At 35.1% G+C, this 21,335-nt stretch overlaps 1 protein-coding gene across 3 annotated transcripts in view; it reads left to right on the forward strand.

Moving 5' to 3' along the window:
• The window catches only part of LOC126827754 (atrial natriuretic peptide receptor 2), a 215,537-nt gene that overhangs the window by 106,636 nt on the left and 87,566 nt on the right, over positions 1 to 21,335 (forward strand). Inside the window, exon 1 of one of the 3 annotated variants that reach the window (XM_050557270.2) lies at positions 1,747 to 2,643. The exons of the other annotated variants lie outside the window; for them this stretch is intronic. Coding sequence (XP_050413227.1) covers positions 1,968 to 2,643 — 676 coding nt within the window. The 5' untranslated portion in view covers positions 1,747 to 1,967. Of the gene's footprint in view, positions 1 to 1,746; positions 2,644 to 21,335 lie in introns of those variants that run through there. 3 annotated transcript variants of the gene reach the window in all.

Consider the following 21,335-nt stretch of genomic DNA (forward strand, 5'->3'; position numbering starts at 1 on the left):
TAGATCAGAGATTTCATGAAAGCATAGCATTTTTTCAAAAGTTTCAGAGTAGTCGGCCACGCGACCCCGCCAAAAGTGCTTCGCGACTGCTTCGCGACTCCTAGAGGTTGGGAACCCAGGGGTTAGACTGATTCGCCTTGTTTTGTATCCATGGACTTTGAAATCAATTACCTTAATTTATCCTTAGATTAATATATATATAAGTTGGGATGAACCAAATTAACCCTACCAATGCATGTAGTGAAGCATACACACAGACTGCGTCTGTGACACGAGTTCCTTGAACACAGCATGGATGTCATTATCTCATGAAATTATCACTTTATGATAGAGTAGCGACAGTTTTATATAAGCATGTTACATAATCATTAATGGATTGTTGCTTAATGATGACATTCGATAACTATGTATAGTAACAACCCTGCCTTCCACCTCGTACAATTCAACGGATCGCTTATTTTGTTGCAACGGAGCGAAATGAAGCAAATTATTTCAGAGTTACACTGAGGGTGATACTATCATTTTTTCAAGCCCGAGATTTATTATGTCTAGGTATTATAGTTGAAAGAAATCGCCTTACAGTTTGTTAACTTTGAATAATAACATGCTCTCTGGGTTGTTTCAACATGTGTCTGATGTGTTTCATTAATAGCAGTGGCTTGAGTCCTGAATATAACAATTTCACCCAGTTCACTTGTCTTATGGAATGCAAAAAAAAATCGCGTAGACAGATTGAGTACTAAATAGATTAACTTTGCTATCACTGGATTTCGGTCAATGTTTGAAATGTTTGGTAATGTGGAGAGACTCTGTGTAAATTATTTATTTTATTGGTTATACTATTATTCAATATTGTATTCATTTTAATAATGCCGCCATTAATACTAAATTAATTACTGTACATATATTATACGTGTATTTTCAAAAAATCAAGGATTTTTTGGTAAACAATGCCATTTGCTTGGAAATGATATTCCGCGAAACATGCTACTTAGCCATATAATTCTTGATTATCAACATTGGGACTTTTGTATAATTTTGACATGTACATTTAGCCTGTGAAAGCTGGTCATTAAAAATGAAATAAGAGTTAAGCGGTAACAATTTGTATTCGGTGGTTGGTAATTTATCGTCTTAAATACACAAGATAACGATTCTGGAAACCGTTTACAATTGAACCCCCCGACTCCATTATTTTCGGCAAATGAACTGGTTTGGTTTGATTAAAACCACCTCGCTATTATCGCAGTAATCGGTGTTAATATGGGTATTACTAGCTAATAGCCAAATTGCGAATCACGGAGATTCCAGCGTATTAACTCGCGATCCACGGGTTATCGAATAATTGCAGCTATCTGGTTCCAAGACCAACGTAAAAATGGGTTGGAAGCTTTTATCCAATTACCATGGGGAAATTGTATGTAAATTAGAAAGCAACAGACAAATGACAAAGCCCTCTGGTCTTCCATTTGTTTTTGTGTTCATCAACAAAAGTTGGGTTTATCTCGATCGCGTCGCAAACAAAGATTGTCAACTTTCCCGATTGCCAGTTATCCGTTAACTACACAATATAGAGCATAGATAGGTTTTCTCTACCGGTACACACAACCAGTGATATACAAGCCAAGCGGCTGTACACAGTCGGCTCACACACGCCGAGCAACCATAAGTTTCAGTTTTCGCCGTGTGCAAACCTATAAAAAGTATTGAGGAAAGAAGACAGCTTATAGGCAGTTTTCATTCAGTGGATTTAAGAGTGAGAGTAATATCCGACCGACTAAAATACCATCATCATCATCACCAGTATTTTTACTACTAAGGTTCAAAGGTTATAGATAATAATTTACTCATAACATGTGGTGTGAAGTACGCTCTAAGTATTTAAAACTAAATAGGTATATCGTATTATGTGTAAAAACGGGATGCTGGAATTAGGCAATATATTTTAAAGTGCAAGAGATATACATATGGCTACTTTTATCACCCTATTGTTATTAATAGGGGGGTATTTTATTCCGTGTATTTTAAGTGTCACTGTGAAAATGGGGGTCATTTTGCCTGTGTCGGGTCCTTATTACTGGATCTTACCTAAAACGAAACCTGCTATAGAATACGCTGTAGACACTATAAGAAATGATCCGAAATTTCTCGCCGGCCACGATATTGTTATGGAATACAAAGACTCTCATTGTTCGGAAACTATAGGTCCCCTGGCCGCCATAGATATGAAGGATAAAGTGCATGTTTTTATTGGGCCTGCATGTGATTATGCCGTGGCCCCCATTGCTAGATTTTCTTACGCTTGGGAAATCCCCATTATCAGTGCCGGGGCTTTAGTTAGTGCGTTTGAGAATAAGAGAGAGTACAAACTCTTGACGCGGGTTATGGGGCCTTATGCCGAAGCCGGGAAGTTTTTTTATAATTTGTGTAGAACGTTTGCCTGGAATAAAGTTGGTCTCCTGTATCACAATAAACCCGTGGGAGGTAATCAAGGCAAATCCAATTGTTATTTCGCCATGGAAGCAATTTATATCCGTTGGAAGAAAGCGTTTGATGTTGAACCCTGGAATCGAGATTTTGATGAAAGCGTTAAAAATATTGACTTTGGAAAATTTTTGGAAGAAGCCAGTAAAAACGTCCGAGGTATGTCGAGTTTTCTTCCATATTTTTCTTTTATTTTATTATTAGTTTGCCAACTGATGTCTATAATTTTCGTAAATATTGTGCCAATAACCAAATTTAAAACATTTTTGAGAAGAGTTGGAATGGTTGTTCTTGTCGTTATTTTGAACGTTTGTGAAAGAATATCTTAATTTCGCCCATACATGAAATGAAATGGGGTTTAACGTCCTACTGTTCTGCTCCTATACTGGGCTAATGAAGACGGGCATACGCCATACAGTGTGCTATGAGGGAAATTTTGCCCGGGCAGCGGCACTATCGTCTACTCTTATATCGAATTCCAACTGCCAAGGGATCTTTTACGTGCATTCTAATGTATACACGGGACCTCGAATTTCGTCCATACTCCATAAAGTTGATTATATTACTTTCAACGGGATACCCCATATGTGTTATTGTATTCATGTCGTGTTCGGCGTCACTTGTTAGGTTTTCCAAGATTAGTCAGATTATCATTTTATAAGAGTCATTGCAAAATAAATAGAAGGAAATGAATTTGTACCACCTAGTATCGCAATATGTTTAAAAGAGTATTATGTGACGCCTCAAATGTCAGAATAAGATTAAGTATGAAGTTTGAGACCATACAAGATCGAAAGTATTTTAATAGAAATACACGTTGGTCTAAAATCGATCAATCTAAACGTATAAATGGCCACTTTAGTTTACATTGGTTACGATTGATTTTACGCCGCCATATTTATGTATCTTAAACAATGTCCGCAATTACGACACTTTATAGTCTGTCCGTTCTTCGTCGTTGTCTTATTACTGACAGATAGTCTGATTTTTATTAAATTTCACATTAAAATCGTGCAGAATTTTAGCTTTAAATGACATGATTTTTAAAATGTAGCAAAAATGATGCTACGGGTATGATTATCAAACTTTTCGTATGTATGTATCTCTTGTGGTCAATAGCAACCAAAGACTCGGGAGTCGACATGTTAGCGATGTGGGACGAAATAATCCTTTAGTGGTATTTAGCGATTGGAAAACACAACTTTTAACAGGTATATGGAACGACAATGGTTTATTATCCACAGACACAACGTTTCGACAAGATTCCTTTCTTATCGTTATCAAGCACAAACGAATGGGCGTCAAAATGTGGTGCCCTTTCATAATAAACCAGAAATTGTTGTCCCATATATAGATTTGTTGGGTTTTTGAGTAAGGACATTGTAATAATACTACTTTCACAACAATTATCCTAAATCTTTTTATCATAGTTTTCCTGCCTGATAAACATCTTTTGATTTTGGGTAATTATATGTAAATGGTCTATTGAACACAAACGCTAGTGGTTTTAGATGAAGATTTAAAAGAATTATAACTAACATGGACATTGGACAACCAGAAATAATGGACTTCAAGTTTTATGTGGCTATAATCATGTCCTTACATTGACAGCCTGGTTTATGTAGCCTAACTCAACGATGGCCTGTTTTAATATGTATTATATAGATGTAAGAAGCGTGAAATAGCTTCATCATGGGTAAATGTATATGCATGTATACTACGTGTAAAGCGTATATAAAATAAATATACTGTTATTATTAGTGCTTTATCTTGTAGGATGATCTCTTGAGTAGATGATGAAAGAAACTAACATATTTTATTACCTCGCGTTATCCTTGTACCCCACGGCCCACGCCCTATTCAAATGGAGTTTATGTTGAAAAGGTTTGTGTCATACACTTAAAATGAAAAATAGTCGAGAGTAGAAAATCTACTTGAATTATTCGAAGCGATGGTTTGAAAATGATTCTATATCGTCTGTGGGAGTAACTGTAACATCTTTTTACCAACTCCGAGGTTTACTTTGTTTAGGCTGACAACATCCCGCGTTTATGGTAAAGACACTATAATTAAGATACGCTGTTTTCAAGGTTGGTATCGTATCTTGAACGAACAAGCCATCTTAATATGGTACGTAAATTTGGGGTGGGGTAAGGGATATCAAACTATGGGCTGTATCGGGCCACAGAGGTTTTAACCCTAACCCTAACCTTATCCAATTTGCTCTTATTGAACTATACTGTGCGCAAAGGTCGGTTTACCATCTCTAAACAGAGCCATAGAAAAAAGTCCACCTTAACATGCATACATAAATTTTGTTCTTAATCCAGTAAGAAAGGAGTGATCTGATTCTCTGCTCTTCATACAACCAAATCAATACATCAGAAATAACATGTCAATAATTTTATACTTACACATTCCCTTCATACAAAACAATTGTATATCTAATTGAAAACACTGCTGCAGTCATTATTTCGATTTTAAATCCATTTATTGGGTAAAAACAAATACTGATGTAGAAGTACAGTGCTTACCCAAAGCAAATTGTTTGTTTTAACGATTATAGTTAAAATAAAAATACATATATATCCCTGCACATTTGATTTTGAAAAATTCAGTTTGTTGTGGTATTACATATTTAATTCGATTAGAATGGTGTGTGTATATACGATAATTATTAACTAGGTGTGATGATGATGAAGGGAAATCGGCTCGTACGGTCATATCGCTTATTATGTTATAACAAGCGTAATTTTCACATTGAACGTCAAATCGCTCCAATATTTTCTTTCGATAAACACTGATTGTTCTTATGTACCCTGCATTGGCCGAGAAAGTTTATCCAGATTTTCTGGCGTAGTTCCCCCTTGTCAGTGACGCAGGACGGAGGGCCTGACAAGGACAGCTGTCTAGTTGTACGGATGGGACGAAAAACCGAGGTCCCGTGTACACATTGGCGTGCATATAAAAGATCCCTTGACAGTTGGAATTTGATATATATAAGAGTGGCCGTAGTGTCGCTTTCCGGGCAAAATTTCCCTCATAGCACACTGTATGGCGTATGCCCGTCTCATTAGCCCAGTTCGAAGCAGAACAGTGGGACGTTAAACCCCATTTCATTTCATTTCATTTTGTTCTTATGTAGGTAATTGCAGCAACAAATATTTTTGATTACTAAAGATTTAAATAAAATAAAGCTACGCATGCTGCAAGTACTCTGTCTCTCTCTCTCTCTGTCTCTCTCTCTCTGTCTCTCTCTTCATCATTCCCACCATATGATTTGTAAGTATAGAAGTTTACATAACCCTTGACCTAGTCGCTTTTTAAAACGTGTTTGCAGACATGAGTGTAAAGTACGCATTCCTTATTTGCGTTGGTATATTTTCTAAGGATGTGATCTATATATTTGAATGTCTATTTAATATCAGCCGTATATTAGTCATACGATCCTGTTAAACTCTCCTTTATCTATGTACTTAGGTATATGAAATGGTTGATTAGATAGAAAAACTAATTAACACCCCCCGTAGAAGTATTTATCATACATATTACACGTTTTTTATGAATCTAATAGTCATTTTGTAAGGACTAATTGGCATGTTATGTTAAAATCTGTGTTAATATTTTCCAGGTATACTTCGTTTATCTGAGCGATAACAAATCGATAACTTGGGTAACGAGTATATTCTTTATTATAATTAAGATGACTGACTATTAATTAATAATATTTTATCTATGTTTTCTTTGGTGGTGACCAATTTCTTTAGTCTAGGTGGCAACAGTAACAATTTTCATTAATTTGTTGATGATTCACATTGGAATTAAAAGTCGTTTTACACCAGTAATTATTTTTACATTATTCAGGTTTGGGACAATTCAAGATCCCGACACTCGATAGACATCTTCGATACTTAAAATGGCATATAACAATCCCTTTCATTTTGTGGTTAAGACGTTAAAAACCTTATTTTTCATTAAAAGATACGTGGAGGGTGGGGGGCTACTGAAAACTTGCAACCGATGAGCCCCCCCCCCCCCACACACACACACCCCGTCCACCCTGGTCCTGCTACAAAACTAATTCGCTTCCAATGTCTGTTTTCGTGTTTACGGTGATTTGGTGCACGCTTTATTTCAACATTGTTATGCACTATCGGGCGTATTCCCTTAAAGCCTAACGCTCATTCATAAAAAAATGTTGATAAAATCTACAAAACAAAAGTACAGCAACACTCTTTAAAAGTTTGGTGTTTAACGACATTGACTGGCAACCAATGGGAATTACAAACTTAAACAATATGGACTATAATTTCTGACGTTATAAGGACGAATAAAAACTTCGATACTAAAATGAAATTGTGTAAACTGAATGGGAGGTTTGACATGTTTAAAGGTGATAAGGATACTGGTGGGTGGAAAATGGAGTATGGAAAAAAATGTATCTTGTAATAAACTGCTAAACAATGAAACTTTATAAACATCGTTGAGTAGTTGTTTAGACTATAGTGTACACTAGTATATCACACGTCATAATATACTACAGTATTGTATCTATTTATCACCTGTCTAGAGGTACATGTCTATATTTATATAGTCTATACCTGATAGATATTTGATATATCCTAACCTTTTAATGTATTTATATCTCAGACCACCTGTCTACACCCCCCAAACTAGCTCATGTTAAAAATATACACATGCATATTTTGAGCAAGAAATCGTGGTATGGCGGCTTTGATTTTCATTAAGACAACCGCCGAACCATCTTCGTTAATGCGGTTGGTACAAAAACCGTTGACGGCGTTAAATCTGTTGATCGCCATTTTACATTTTTTGGTCAAAATCTAATTTATCATGGCTTAATCCACGCTAAATTATACCCATATTGATTATGGAATATTTAATTGGGGAAGTAAATCCAAAATATCAACGGTAAATTATCTCCCGGTTTGGATTCCAAAGATGTTACCTAACACGTATAGGTGACACTGGCTTGTTTATAACTTCTATCGAGGATGCCGTGTGATGCGAATTTTTTAATTCGTCATATCTCTGTAATGAACCATGTTTGGAGTGATATTCCTTTTAGAGAGATTCAGCGTTTACAATATTGTTGTCTTCAATGGTTTCAAATTCCCCAAATACAATTAGCCGCTTTAAAAGAACTGATGTATCAGTTTCTAGATTAAAACAAAAGATAGATATGGTATACTAATGCATTCATTTTAGTACATGTTATTGCAAGCTAGAAAATTATATTCAAGAGGGTTTTTCGGGTTGGTTTTTTCTTTTTTTTCCACTCGACTTTTATCGTAATGAAGTGAACCAAGGCATATAATACTTAATTAATCTTATCCTATAATAATATATTTAATTAAGAAATACAATACTTATCAATTAATTACTTGATAAATGAATCTGCTACTGATTAGAAAGTGGAGTATGATTGGATATATGATTTATATATCATGTATTATATTATTATCTATATCCCGTATATCGTTAAAGATCATGTCATCAATTGTAATTACATGTATGTATAGATGGAACACGAATGAAATGAAATGTCTTCCTGTTTTTGAAATAGAATACGTGGTCTTATTTCATTGCTCTTGGTTTGTAGTCTCTTGGCGCCATTTTCAGGTTTTGGAAAAGAACATTATATTAAAGCGGCATTAGGTAAGACTAGATAGTTCTGACTGTAATAGTTAAAAAAGAAAATATTTTGAAAACTCCAGTCAAATTACTTCACTCTAAGCCAAGGAATCGGGGATATGACTATATAGGCTAGTCTCGATTGTCATTAATACCGCTGTTACGATAATTAACAAAGTCTCGATTATCTATGTTTACGGTAACCGCATCCAGCAGAAAACGTATTTGAATCCACTAAATATTGCATGCATCCGATGTCACCGAAAGTTTGATGATGCTATTGCATAATAGCAGTTATCCTCGTCAGGATGCACTGCAGAAACACTGTCAAGATATATAAGATACATGTACGAGGGTGCGTGGGGAGTGGGGGGGGGGCGGATTCAGACGATGTAGGGGAAGTGAGTGGGTTGGGCTATCAAGCTTTCGCTGATTCCCATGGTAGAGCCTTAGTGGGATCGGACGCTCCAGCGTTTTGAAGATTTGGATGTCGTAATTAATCGATAAAAGAGTAACTGAACTTTATTAGGAAAGGGGTCTCGCTAAGTTATCCACAATAAACCTAGAACTGATTAATTATTTTACTAAATTAACAAGCTGTACATTGAAGCACAAATAGAAGATGTAAAATAGTAAATATAATACAAAATATTGTAACTTTACAGCTTTTCTAGAATGTTCACTTGCCTGGTTTACATTATTCATAGACATGGTCATGTTTTACATTATTCCATCGAATTTTTTAAATCCTAATTCTTAATGCAAATACACGAATATAGTAAAGTTATAAACCATTGATTTTACACATTTAAAATTTTCACTCTACAAATTGAATATTTGGCTTGTTTATAGGATTATATAATATATCTGACAATATTTACAGTATGGATTGGGCATAGGGTTACTTGGATTAAGGTCAAATATGTTTTGTTTATATAGGCCTGTTAAAGAGGACGTAACACTATTTTCTATTTGCCTTGAATTGACTATATAATTTCATCAATGATTATTGGCCGAGAAAGTTCTCCGGGATTTTCCATCCTAGTTCCCCCTTTTCAGTGGTGCAGGGCGTGCGCCTGGCAAGTAACAGTGTCTAGTCTTTCCTATATAACGAAAAACTGAGATCGTGTACGTAAAAGAAACCATAGCAGTTGGAATCCAATTGCTATCTGGGCAAAATGTCACTGACAGCACACAGAATGGCGTATATGCCCGTCATCATTATCCCAGTCGATGCAGAAAAGTAGGATGTTAAACCACATTTCATTTTTCAATTCATTCATTCAAATTAAGTTAGACAAATCTATCGCTAAGATGATTATAGATTCGGATCAGTCGAGGCTCGTCTTCGCTCTATAAGTAGATCGGATTGTCCGTAATATGGCGAGACAGTGGTTATTTTAGTTGTAATGTATCTTTAATATTTGCTTACATAAGCTATTATAACCGTTTTGGATGATACAGTTAAATATCATTGTAACGGACTATGCCATGTTTCTAAAATAGTTAGGCAAGAATAGTCATTTCAGAAATCATTTCCATAAGGTCTAGAATGGCACTAAAGTTTACTTTCGTTATACTAACATGTACCCACTACTTTAAGGAAGTCATGCAAAAAATGAATGCATGGTTTAATCTACCAATGTTTTTGAAACAGAAATAATTTCCAGTTATACGTAAAAATCTATATTTATGTAGAATAGGTCATTATAAAAAGGCACAGTAATTAGACCATTATTAGAATAGTAATTTGTATCCGCACATAATGTGTTAATACGTAAATACGTATTGACAATACCAGCAACTGAAAAAACAAACACGCAGCGAATCGATTATGTATGTGTAAAAAAAAATCAAACTGCTATGTTCAACAAAACAGTTGTTTAACATACTATAACGAATCTGAACGACTAATGCCTTTTATTTTTGCTTTTATTGCACGCATTGTATGTGCTAAATTACTGGCTCTATTCTAAGCAAAACGATAACGATTCAGTTGATCGTGCTTAATTTAAATTTAGGAATATTATATGTCACCTCAGATTTGTTTTTGCAATTTACTTTTAAAATTACACGAGTTCTTACAAAGAATCAACAGATGGAATTTCAAATTACTGGCAATAAGTTCCACATAATCTCTTAACAGACTGTGTGGGGTTGGAACAAACGTTATGATCTATGGGTTTCAAATGCCATAGGACTCGGTCAATATGACGCTGGGTCACTAACTCAGATGTCCAAGGTTTTTCCCCAATGTTCGCCGAGAAAGTCCCTCGGGATTTTCTAATCTGGTTTCTTCTTGCCAGTGGTCCAGGGAAAAAACGTTTAATCGTTCGGCTGGGACGAAAACTAAGGTTCCGTATACACATTGGCGTGCACGTAAAGGAACAACTGACAGCTGGAATTCGCTGTTGATAAGGGTGAACTGCCGTTGTCCGGGCATGACGTTTGCTCGTCTTCATTAGCCCGCCTGCATGGTGCAGAAAGGTGGGACGTTAAACACTATTTCGAATTTTAAGACATATAAACATCTAAGTTCAATATGGTGACCGTGAAGGATCGGTAGGACACAAGTATTTCAAGTGGTCTAACACGTTGGCTTTAGATCATGCGTTCTGTCATTGAGTCAGGTACGTGACAAGGAGTAAGGTGGCACCCATCTTTTTGCGTTTCCTCCGAGTCTTGCCATTTCCTCCCACTGCTAAATACCACTACACACAAGAGATTTATTGGATTGAAATTGAACCATGTTCGTCCCGAAATGACTTAGTTTGTTTCGACTGGACGTTAAACCCCATCTCTATAGCTTTCTCACATATTTCAATGTGAAGTTGCGCTAATTTCTGTTATACCATAGTCATTTCTTCTTTAATTATTGTTGAAGCAAGATTTGGTTTGATAAAGATCTAATGAAATAAAGTTACACATATGTTAAAATTAATCTCAAAATAAATTACACGCTACGTACTCGTGGTGTACGGACTCTCCTTCTCTCTCTCTCTATCTCTCTCTCTCTCAAAATACTCCCACATATAAAATAAAAATAATGTGTCTGTGCGGTAATTGTAAGACTAAATGTAAATACAATTTGAAGATGTTATATGAAAGAATGCAAGAAGACAAATATAAACATTATCAGAACTACGCCAACTACGTCAACAATGTCTGCTCTAAAACCGTAAAACTAAATTAATATTCTTCGGAAAAGCCCGGAGCCTTAATTATAAAAAGTAAAAATCTTCCGATAGACAGCGTTTAGGTATTGAACAGCGGCCTTTTGATGGGACGGCCCCGCGTAGCGCCTCTGCCAGGACCGGTCCTATTGATCACCGACAAGAACCGTCAAGAGCGCCTCTTTTGTCAATAACTCCCAAAGTATTGCGATAAGGGACCGACAAAGACATATGTTATAGATATGCACATTCTACTAATCATATCTAAGAGTTAAATGATTTCATAATAAAGTGACAAAAAGTGATAACTTTTATTTTGACAAAAACGGTTCTACTAATCACCGATAATAACCAACAAGAGAGATTTTTTTTTGTCAGTTTTACTTATCCATAATTTAGTCAATTATTTATGAAACCATTTATCGGTGATTACTGGGACCTATCCGGTTGGCTCCGTGTAGTAAGATTGGTAGAATTTGTGCTCTTTAAATTAATAATAGCATTATATTAACTATGGCTTTGACTAATTATTAGTTTCATAATATAGAGAAGTCATATCTCACAGCTTAAATTTTGTAGACTTTTGTTTCTGGGTTGAAAAGAAGGTAACACGTCTGACACTCCTGGTGGAAGGTTTGTACTGTCCATATAAGGGTGGTTCCTGACGTCATTAGGCTTAGTAATGAATCATCAACATTATATTTGTCTAATTAAATAATTGGCAGAGCTGCCTCAAGGACACTGCCAATGTTATAAAACTGATTTGCCCCCTAGCTCACTACATGTCGTATGCCTGTCTTCGCTAGCTCGGTTACCACAGAAAAGTTAGTCGTAAAATCCCTATTAAATTTGGATCGAACAGGCATCCGTATGACCACAGGTCTAGTGTGCTAAACCCTGTTCCTGTTTCGTATGCAATGACGAATCGCAATGGAACTCTCCTGGGAAACCTGGTTGTGAGTTAACTACAATAACTGGGCGAAGTTAATTCATTAATTCAATATAAAGCTCAATCTGACGGAGGAATACCAAAGATCAAAAGGTGTTTATAGAGTAATTAAATGGGGATAGGATATTAGTACCAATGGTGGTGAGCGAGATTGAAAAGTCAGTTGATCAAACACAGATAGTCAATTACCGTTACCATTTTGGTGCTAATGAACGGGAAAATCACCCTTTTGTCACACAGCAACCACTATGCGTCACGAAGAATGGCTATCGTAGTTGATGCCTTACGGATTTATGAGGTGGCTCACTAAGCTGCAGAAAGCCCGCTGGCATGGGATTAAGGCATGTCTTTGATTATGTTTCTTATGAATGGTAATAAATCACATAAAACCAATTTCATATCACCACAGTGGTAATATAATACGGAAAGCTATATCTAGTTAATAATTAAATACCTTAGTAATTCACATAAATGATGTCAAAACGAAATAGGATTGGCCGAGTGTCTGTTTGCTCGTGATTCTCTCTCCAGTTATTATGCTTGAAAAAAATCTTAAATGACTAGATATTTTGATACATACTCGGGTAAACGTGACCGTGGATAGGCGTTGTTGCCTTTGGCCGTCATTGTGTGGCAAACTATATAATGAGTATAGACTGTATCTTCTTTTCTTGGCAAAAGCATTATATATTTAATATGGTCATTAAATCAAGGTCTATAATTAGAAGGTATAGGATCGACTTTTTCTCATTGGATGGCATATAATATATTTCTGCTTTTAGTAAATCAATCGTAAAATTCCATAGAATCGTCTTAGAAATTTATAACAGGGTATTCAGTGGAATTTTCTGTAAAATCTGCAAGTCACAATTTCTGGAGGTTAATTAGACGATTACAACTCTTCGGGAATGAATAGACAGTTTGTCGTTTCTTTTGTCGCAATTTTAATATCATCTTTAAACTCTTAAACGGTGAAAGAACTTTACAGGAAAAGACGTCTTGGTCCTATATCCCTGTATTCCTTTCGTTACGTATGCAAGTAGGTTGGAGAGGGCGAGGATTTAATCTGGAAATCGGCTCCACTAGGTATTTCGTATCCGAATGATCAGATGCATTTGAGTCGTTTGGACGTGAATGTCAGAACCGCTTATGTAACCCTTTTAAGATTTCGTGTCAATTTTGTCGTTGGGTGACCCAATAATCTATTGCCGTTCCTTTTGAGGTCCATACAGTGCATGCCCCACGTGCTATAAATTTAAACTACACATTATTTTTATAAAATAAAAGTCTGGTTTTATCCAGACACCGTATAATACAGCTTGGGACACCGGTCTCCATTTCCAGATGAAGACTGATGGGTTTAGGTTGTTTGAAAACGTATCACGTATATTGAGTTAGATGCTCAGCCCTAAGGTAGAGGATTTTAAGGGCTTTTAACACAAAATTAGGGCTGTATTTTCTCCAAAATATAATCTAGATTGGCCCTTTAATAAAATGGTAAAATAGCGTTACAATGCAATCTTCGTGGAAAATGGATATTACGTTCACTGTCAATTTGTACCAGAACTTCGTTGTTATTCGCATAGGTGATACCATTGAAATATTGGAACATGGATTCGAAATCTTGAAACTGTACATATAGTCTCACAGTACATATAGTCTTAGTTTGCTTTATTCTGATATGCCAATGCAAGGCACGATATTGACTGATTGATGTATGTAGAAATGTGGTAACTACAAAGCCGAGCGAATATTTTTTTTTTTTTTCAAGTTTTCTTTCAGTATTCATGCTGACCGGTAGTTGTATGTAGAAAGTTTGAGTTTAAATCATCTGGCGATAAACCAGCATAATACTATCCGCATATATGCTAAATGAATTTGCTGTTTCCGTAAATTCGCTAAATCTTTTAGACGTGTACTTTTAAAAGCGAAACAATACTGGAAAAATACTGGAAATATAATTTTGCGGAATTCAAGACAACATTTGAAGTATATTACGTCCATTATTCTATACTATTTATATTGTGTATACATATTCCATCTGCCAGTCAGTAGATATATGATATATATTATTTATTCCAAGGGGTATATTTTCGTATTATGTTCTGTACTTATTGCTTCGTTTACCATCATCGTTTGTCAAACTAGCTAATAAAGTGATTTAACATGCACGAATGTCTGATGGGGTTAAGAGTCAGTCAACTTTTTTAGTTGAGTACACCTGTAAGATAAGTAGACAAGCATTCGTACTGTTTGTATTTGTTGTATCAAGAAGAACGAGTTATTTGAGCATTATTGTTTTCCTTCCTCATAAATTCAGCTACAGGTATGTTCACATCACAAATTCCAAGATGGTCGTGATGACGTGGTGTTCGGTTCCTGGTCCGTTTCCGGGAGCTGAAAGGCATGTATCATTTCGTTTATCTTAATATTGTTAAGATATTCATTGAGGATGTTAATATATGTACCGGAAATTACTCATGAAATTGTTTTCTTATAATACGAAACATCTTTGAATTAGAACAGGATCTTAAAGTTGAAATTTCATATTTTTAAGTTATATTTTTTTTTTAAATGTATTAAAATAAAGTCTTAAAATAGATTGTTTCTATAAACAGTCCTACCTTGTTAAAGAATAATTCTATTAAACCTATAATTCACTATTGCCAGTTGAGGAATTGGCAAAAATTTCAACTTCAAATTCAAACGTTTGAAGATAGCTATTCCATGGAGGGAATAGAAAAACAAGGGAGGTAATTGTGTAATTATTTCCGGAGTCAAGGATTTATAAGTGGGAGAATGATACCTGTGATCGTATAATAGTGAGTTGACAACCTATTGATCACTTTGATCTGTCAATGTAATTAGACGTTAAAATACAAATCTAAAGACAAGACGTTTGACGCCTGACAGATTAATGACTACTTACTATCATATTGTTTAAATGTCTTTTAATATCTATTGCTGTTATAAGTAATGCGTGGTGTATATAATTCCTATTATTCCATTTTGATAATATCGATATGAGGTCTACATTTATAGATTATTCTAGGTTTTATCCTGTTTCCAGAATAGCCACTCTTGCTAGTCGGATGTACTGTATCGTTCCCCTTAATGTTTGTCGGTATTAAACAGTTTTAAGGATAATTTCAGCGTATAGTTTTGACTGGCGATTCTTACGTCTACTCGATAATCTGTCTTATAATAAATTGGAACTTCTAGCACAAATATCAACATTTTACTGTGTTGTCAACTACTTTTAAGATACATTTGTACACATTATTTCAATCATACTAAAAGTTCGGCTATAACTGAATGGTCGATAAGGACTAATAGTTGAAAGAAAATCCCATAGCAAGATATCATAGCCTTAATTACCTTGCAGGGAGCCGTGATGGAAAGTGAACAAGGCGCTGGTTCTCTAACCAGGTCTCGGGTTCGCTCCAAATAATGGCAGGGGTTTTTCGGCGTGGTTCCCCATGGTCAATGTCTAGTCGTTCGGGCGGGCGAAAAACAGAAGCCTCGTGTGCACATTGGCGTCCACGTAAAAAAAGCATTTGCAGTTGGAATTCAAAATACAAGTAGGCCGTAGCGCCGTTGCCCCTGGGAAATATACCATCCCAGTACATTGTAGTGCGTATGCCCGTCTTCATAAGCTCAAAGTCGGACGTTAAACCCCATTTCATTTACTTTCATTAACGTATATTAGAAGATGCCATATTCCCTTGCCATCATGGAATGATATAAGCCAAACCCTTTTCGCCACACACAAACATCTGTATAAAAAGTCACACCCCATCCCATAAAACGATTTTTAAACATATCAGATGGTTATTTCCAATAAAAAATATATGGCAGTTTTGGTATACATGGAAAGTAGAGACACCCAAATCGTACTAGAAGAATACTGAATTCCATGAAAATCATCCATGGAGCGCTCATACGAAAAAAATGAGGGGTTTCACTGATTGTCAACATAACGATTTAGGACTGTCTGCTCGAGTGACGTCAAAAGTTGCACGCATAGATTGTCTGACCTCTTTTCATTAGGGAGCGCGTTATGTATAAGTTAATAAACATGATAGAGTGCGGACGTGGAAAGATTTAGAGACTTAAACATACAACTGACTCTGAGACTAAACTGCGGAAAAATCCTAGAATTTCTTAGGATTCGATATTTATGGTAAATGGACAGCGATTAAAGACAACATCGTCTTTTATATGTAATGAGTTCTCCTCCGGCTTCGCACCTGTTGCTAGATACCGCGACCGCCGAGTCACGTGACACAAACATGACTCCTTTTTATAGATGTTTTATAGCTTGGAGTATTTCCTCGAAATAAAATGTTTTGTGAGGGATTTGACGCGAATTTTAGATAGATTAATTAATTTGAATATATTTTTAGTCCAAATATATCATCAAATCACCCAGTTTGCACATGGGAAGGTATCTTTAACCATTTTGTACTAATTCAAAAAGGAGTAAAACCTTGATTATAGAACTCATTTTGCGTTAGAAAAATGTCATGTTCCAGTGGAATATTATATACCTTTGCCCTGTGCAGACTTATTCCTCTCGAAAGATAGCATAATAGAACCATGGACTATATGTTTATCAATCTAAATTGCTTAACACTTCCATCATAATAGACTTTAATATTTAAAAACTGTAATTCGTAATTAAAAACGTGTAGTTATTAGCCGGATGAAAAGCAAGTTATATAACATCTAACTAGCGGCTATTTTAACAATACCCATGACATCCCAAACACAGATAGTGTCATTGTTGGTTGTTATTCAAAGTAGCTGCAAGGAAAATACACAAATAATGTAATTGGATGGGATTTTATTTTTGGCCCTTAGAGTATTCCTGGTTTTAATATTGCTACTTGATCTTTCTTGTTAGAACAATTATTGTTTGGCATCGTGGATGCATCAAAAAACATTAAATAACAATCTGAAATTTGTTTTATTTCACCCTAGTCATAATGTCCATGCTATGTTATATCATTATTGAAAATCCTCCAGAGTACCGGCTTTTACTTTTATCTGTTTTACATTGTGCCACGTAATGACCTCTAATGTTAAAGATGCATTATATAAGATTTAGATACTACCAGATCTTTCAATATGACTGAAAAATAAAAGAAGTTTAATGATGCAGTAAGATCTGGCCGTTCTTACTAAAATAGTTTGAAAATGGATCATGAAAAATGAATATATTGAAAATTTCAGTAAAATTACTTTAATCTGCATAATGCATCTTTATAATTGTACTTTTCGCGCTAGTGTAAACGGCCTACTAGCACCCGGGGTTTCATTTACGATCATAAAATCAACTGCATGTGATATTTCAAATTAAACAAAAAATTTGCAAAGTTCTGACGTAATATTCTAGCCTTGAATCTTAAAATATAGTTATGAGAATCTCAAAATTTAATAACTTAGATAAAGTTTTATTAATGAAATATGGCTAATTTTCTCTGGGGAAACAAACAAATTTTGATCTTGTAGTATCACTTTCAAAGTTCGTGTGCACTCTTTCATTTCAATCAAGAGCGATTCTAGCGAGTTTTGACCCAACAAAAAAGATTAAAGAAAAGTGATTATGGTGGTTTAGAAACCACTTTTGATAAAAACAAACACTTACACGAGAAAGATATGAATAATGATTTTAAAACTTGTACCTAATACGGTTGATAAAAAGTATTACAGTGTACTGATGATAGCGTTATAGATTTTTATCCGTGATGAGCGAAACATATCTTTCCATTTTTTTATCCGTAAATCGACTTTTGACGAAATCGGAATTTGTTCTGATATTTAAGTAGATTTTATTAAACGAATCCAACAGCAATCATGGAACACGAACTGGATCAATCGAGATCGTAGTCATTAATACAAGTCTTTAGATATTATGATCTTGGAGGACACGGTGTTACACCTTGATTGACACTGTAATCGATCTCCAGAAGATTTTAGCCGTGTTTCTCATTAATACTCGAGGAATCACTTAAGCAGAACTCACAATATTCCTTTCTGTAACAAGCGATCTCGCGATATCCAAATCTTTTGTGCAACTCTCCATTAAATGACAGCCAGATCATATCATCTGTTGAATTCCGCTTCCGCTATTCCAGTTCCAAGATTATTATTGGCTAATATCCACTTAACTGTATCGTTGACCTGACCCCATGATTATTGACTGATCAGAGATTCAAAAACAAATCAATGAAGTGACACTATAAAGTAGATTAATTAAGAAAAGGATTTCTTTTTTACACAAATTCTGAAATCTATATATACATTTTCATAACTTCATCCAGTTTTACAGATACTTTCAAGATGCATTATGCAAGAGCTAAACCTACACTTTTCTGGTTTCAAATGTTTCGTTATCTATTTTTGAATTCTAAATCTTATGCGTAAATCAGTATGCATTCTTTTAAAAACCGGATCTTTTAGGTTTGGAATAAAGGTCTAAATAATCATTGAAGTCTATATTCGAAATATGTCGCATGCATGGACCTACCTCGGACATGACCAACCGACATTTTGTAAGAAGTAGGAACATTTGCCTGAATATTGTTTTTTACTGCGGCTTTCTCCCACGCTATAGGCTCCTACTCGCATTCGGTTTATTAAAATAAATATGTCCAGAAACAATCTAGATAGTGTTCAGTGAACGTTACTCCCCCCCCCCCCTCTCTCTCTCTCTCTCTCTCTCGTTTGAAGATGTCATGTGCAAGAATCGAGCAATTTATTGCTTTTAGACATGAATCTAAAGTGGAGTTTGGCTACTAGTAGTGGTTTATTGATAAATGTATCTTGCCATCTTCTGTAGACGTTCAGAAAATTCTAGAGCCAGCCAACAGTGAAAAAATAGTCTTTTTGTTACATCGACGCTACACTGTAAGGACCTTTGTACACGTGTGTAAGCAGGTGTGTGGGTTGACATCGGAATAAATATTAGTATATTATATTATTATGGCAGGCTTTGCTTGATCAAATACAGTATTGATATTATGTGTGATGGTCCGATATGAGCTTACATAAGACCCGTTTTAATCTATAAATATTAATATCATAAATATATATTGTCTCTGTATTACATTTGCTTTTATATCTTGGTCTGATATCTATATTAAAATGTTAACGCGTTTAATACGAACGGTCTGTATCGAAATGAGCTAGGCCACAATATTATCCATAATTTGAAATTAGAAATATGAATTAGAATTCAATATTGTTCCATCTCAATCAATGTCGATGTTGTTAGCTTACCGTGACTATATAGGATCCTAACATCTAATATATAAGACACGATGAACATTCAAAATCAGTTTACTCTGTGGTTTCGAGCGCTATTTGTAAAGAACATAGAAAAACATATCCCATAAGACAATGCGGAGGTAGTTTAAATTGGCTGATTCACTAACGACAAAATAATGTTACACAAAGGTGTACAATGGATTGCGGTTCAATTTGGACTGTTCACGTATTTCACCGAACATAATTGATTAGAAATTATAGGGCCTAATTAAAACCATAATCATTGAATATAAATTACTTTATATACATTCATCTTACATTAAAGATGCATTGTGTATATTGAAATGTCATTCAAATTACTTTATTATCGTTAGCAACAGTACTTGACAATCGAGAATATGTATCGATTAGTCATTTTATCGTTATTTTTTATAAAATCATGCAGGTGTTCAAATCCATTTAAATCTCGACCACCCGATGGTCTAGAGAGGTTAACTGTCTAAGTAACATATTATTTGAAGCCAAACTAAAAACCTACAATTGGCAGATTTGACGCTTACATAATACATCTTTAATATCTACTTTTGCCCATTTTCGTATATTTTAAGCTTCCAAAGAATAGAGTTTTATGCCATTTAAGAGTTGTGCACGTTTAAACAGACAAAATATCTTTTGCTTGGAGCATAGTTTATTTTTTGTTATAATTTGACAGTTTTTCCTCAATCTATTCGTTCCGTTTCTATTCCGGTTATTGATAAATTATTTTGCGGAAACGAAATGAGCGAATGTTTTCCATGGAGATTAAAATCTGGAATGTTTTATTCAAGTCGCGTCCTGTAATCACTATCATTATACTCACTTTCATATCAATCGAATCGGGATTACCGAGTGGCTTTCAAAATTAACTGACGTAATGAGAAGTGTCGCTTTCTTGACATATTTTAATACTGACAGATTATGCGCAGAATTGAATAGATCAGTTCCAAAGACTCAATTGTTTAGAATAGCAGGAGACATGGCAATAGTGATATCTCCATAATTAGGGAAGGGTCAAACATTTGAATTGTCATTTTTGAATCAGTATCTAATAGGCGTCCTATATGACTACTCCCATAGAATTTGCTCAAGAATATCTGCCGGACTCCCTATGAGCATGGCACATGGCAGACATTAAGAAATAGAGCACTAAATTATAAAAAAATAAGGGACATATATAGACTGAAAGTATGTCATTGCTTCAACACTGAGAAGAAAGTAATTTAATTTTTTTCATTTATTAGAAATGTAAAGGAAATTCGAAATCAGTTATACACTACGGTTTAATGTTTTGTCAAAAGATTACTTCTGACCAGTGGTGTACAGTGTTCCTTTACTATTTCAAGTCGAATTGTTTTGATGCCAGTGGTTACTAGGGATCTCGATATTGTCACTAAAATCGAATATGAAGGATTTCTTAAAATGGCCTCTTTGTAGAAATGGTTACCTATAACGTCCCCATTTGACCCGGGTCATATAATGTGGGTGGTTTTGTAATGACTTGATTACAAACAAGTTACATGCCTGTAACTTCTCAATCTGATTAAAACACAGATCCTATTTCGTTTCGTTTTTATAGTTCAAAATTTCGTTTTATTTGTCTTTATTACACTAGGATCTGGAAGAGTTGTTATCATTGACGTTTTCTGAATAGTGTGAGGTAATAGCCAATGAAACCGTCTGTTACGGCGAGTTTTAGGCGTGTTTTGCACGGAACTGTGGGTAATCCACTAGTAACATCAATGCTGATTGGTTAATCAAATGTC

The sequence above is a fragment of the Patella vulgata genome, chromosome 7, assembly GCF_932274485.2.
Source record: "Patella vulgata chromosome 7, xgPatVulg1.2, whole genome shotgun sequence".
Classification (NCBI taxonomy): Eukaryota; Metazoa; Mollusca; class Gastropoda; family Patellidae; genus Patella; species Patella vulgata.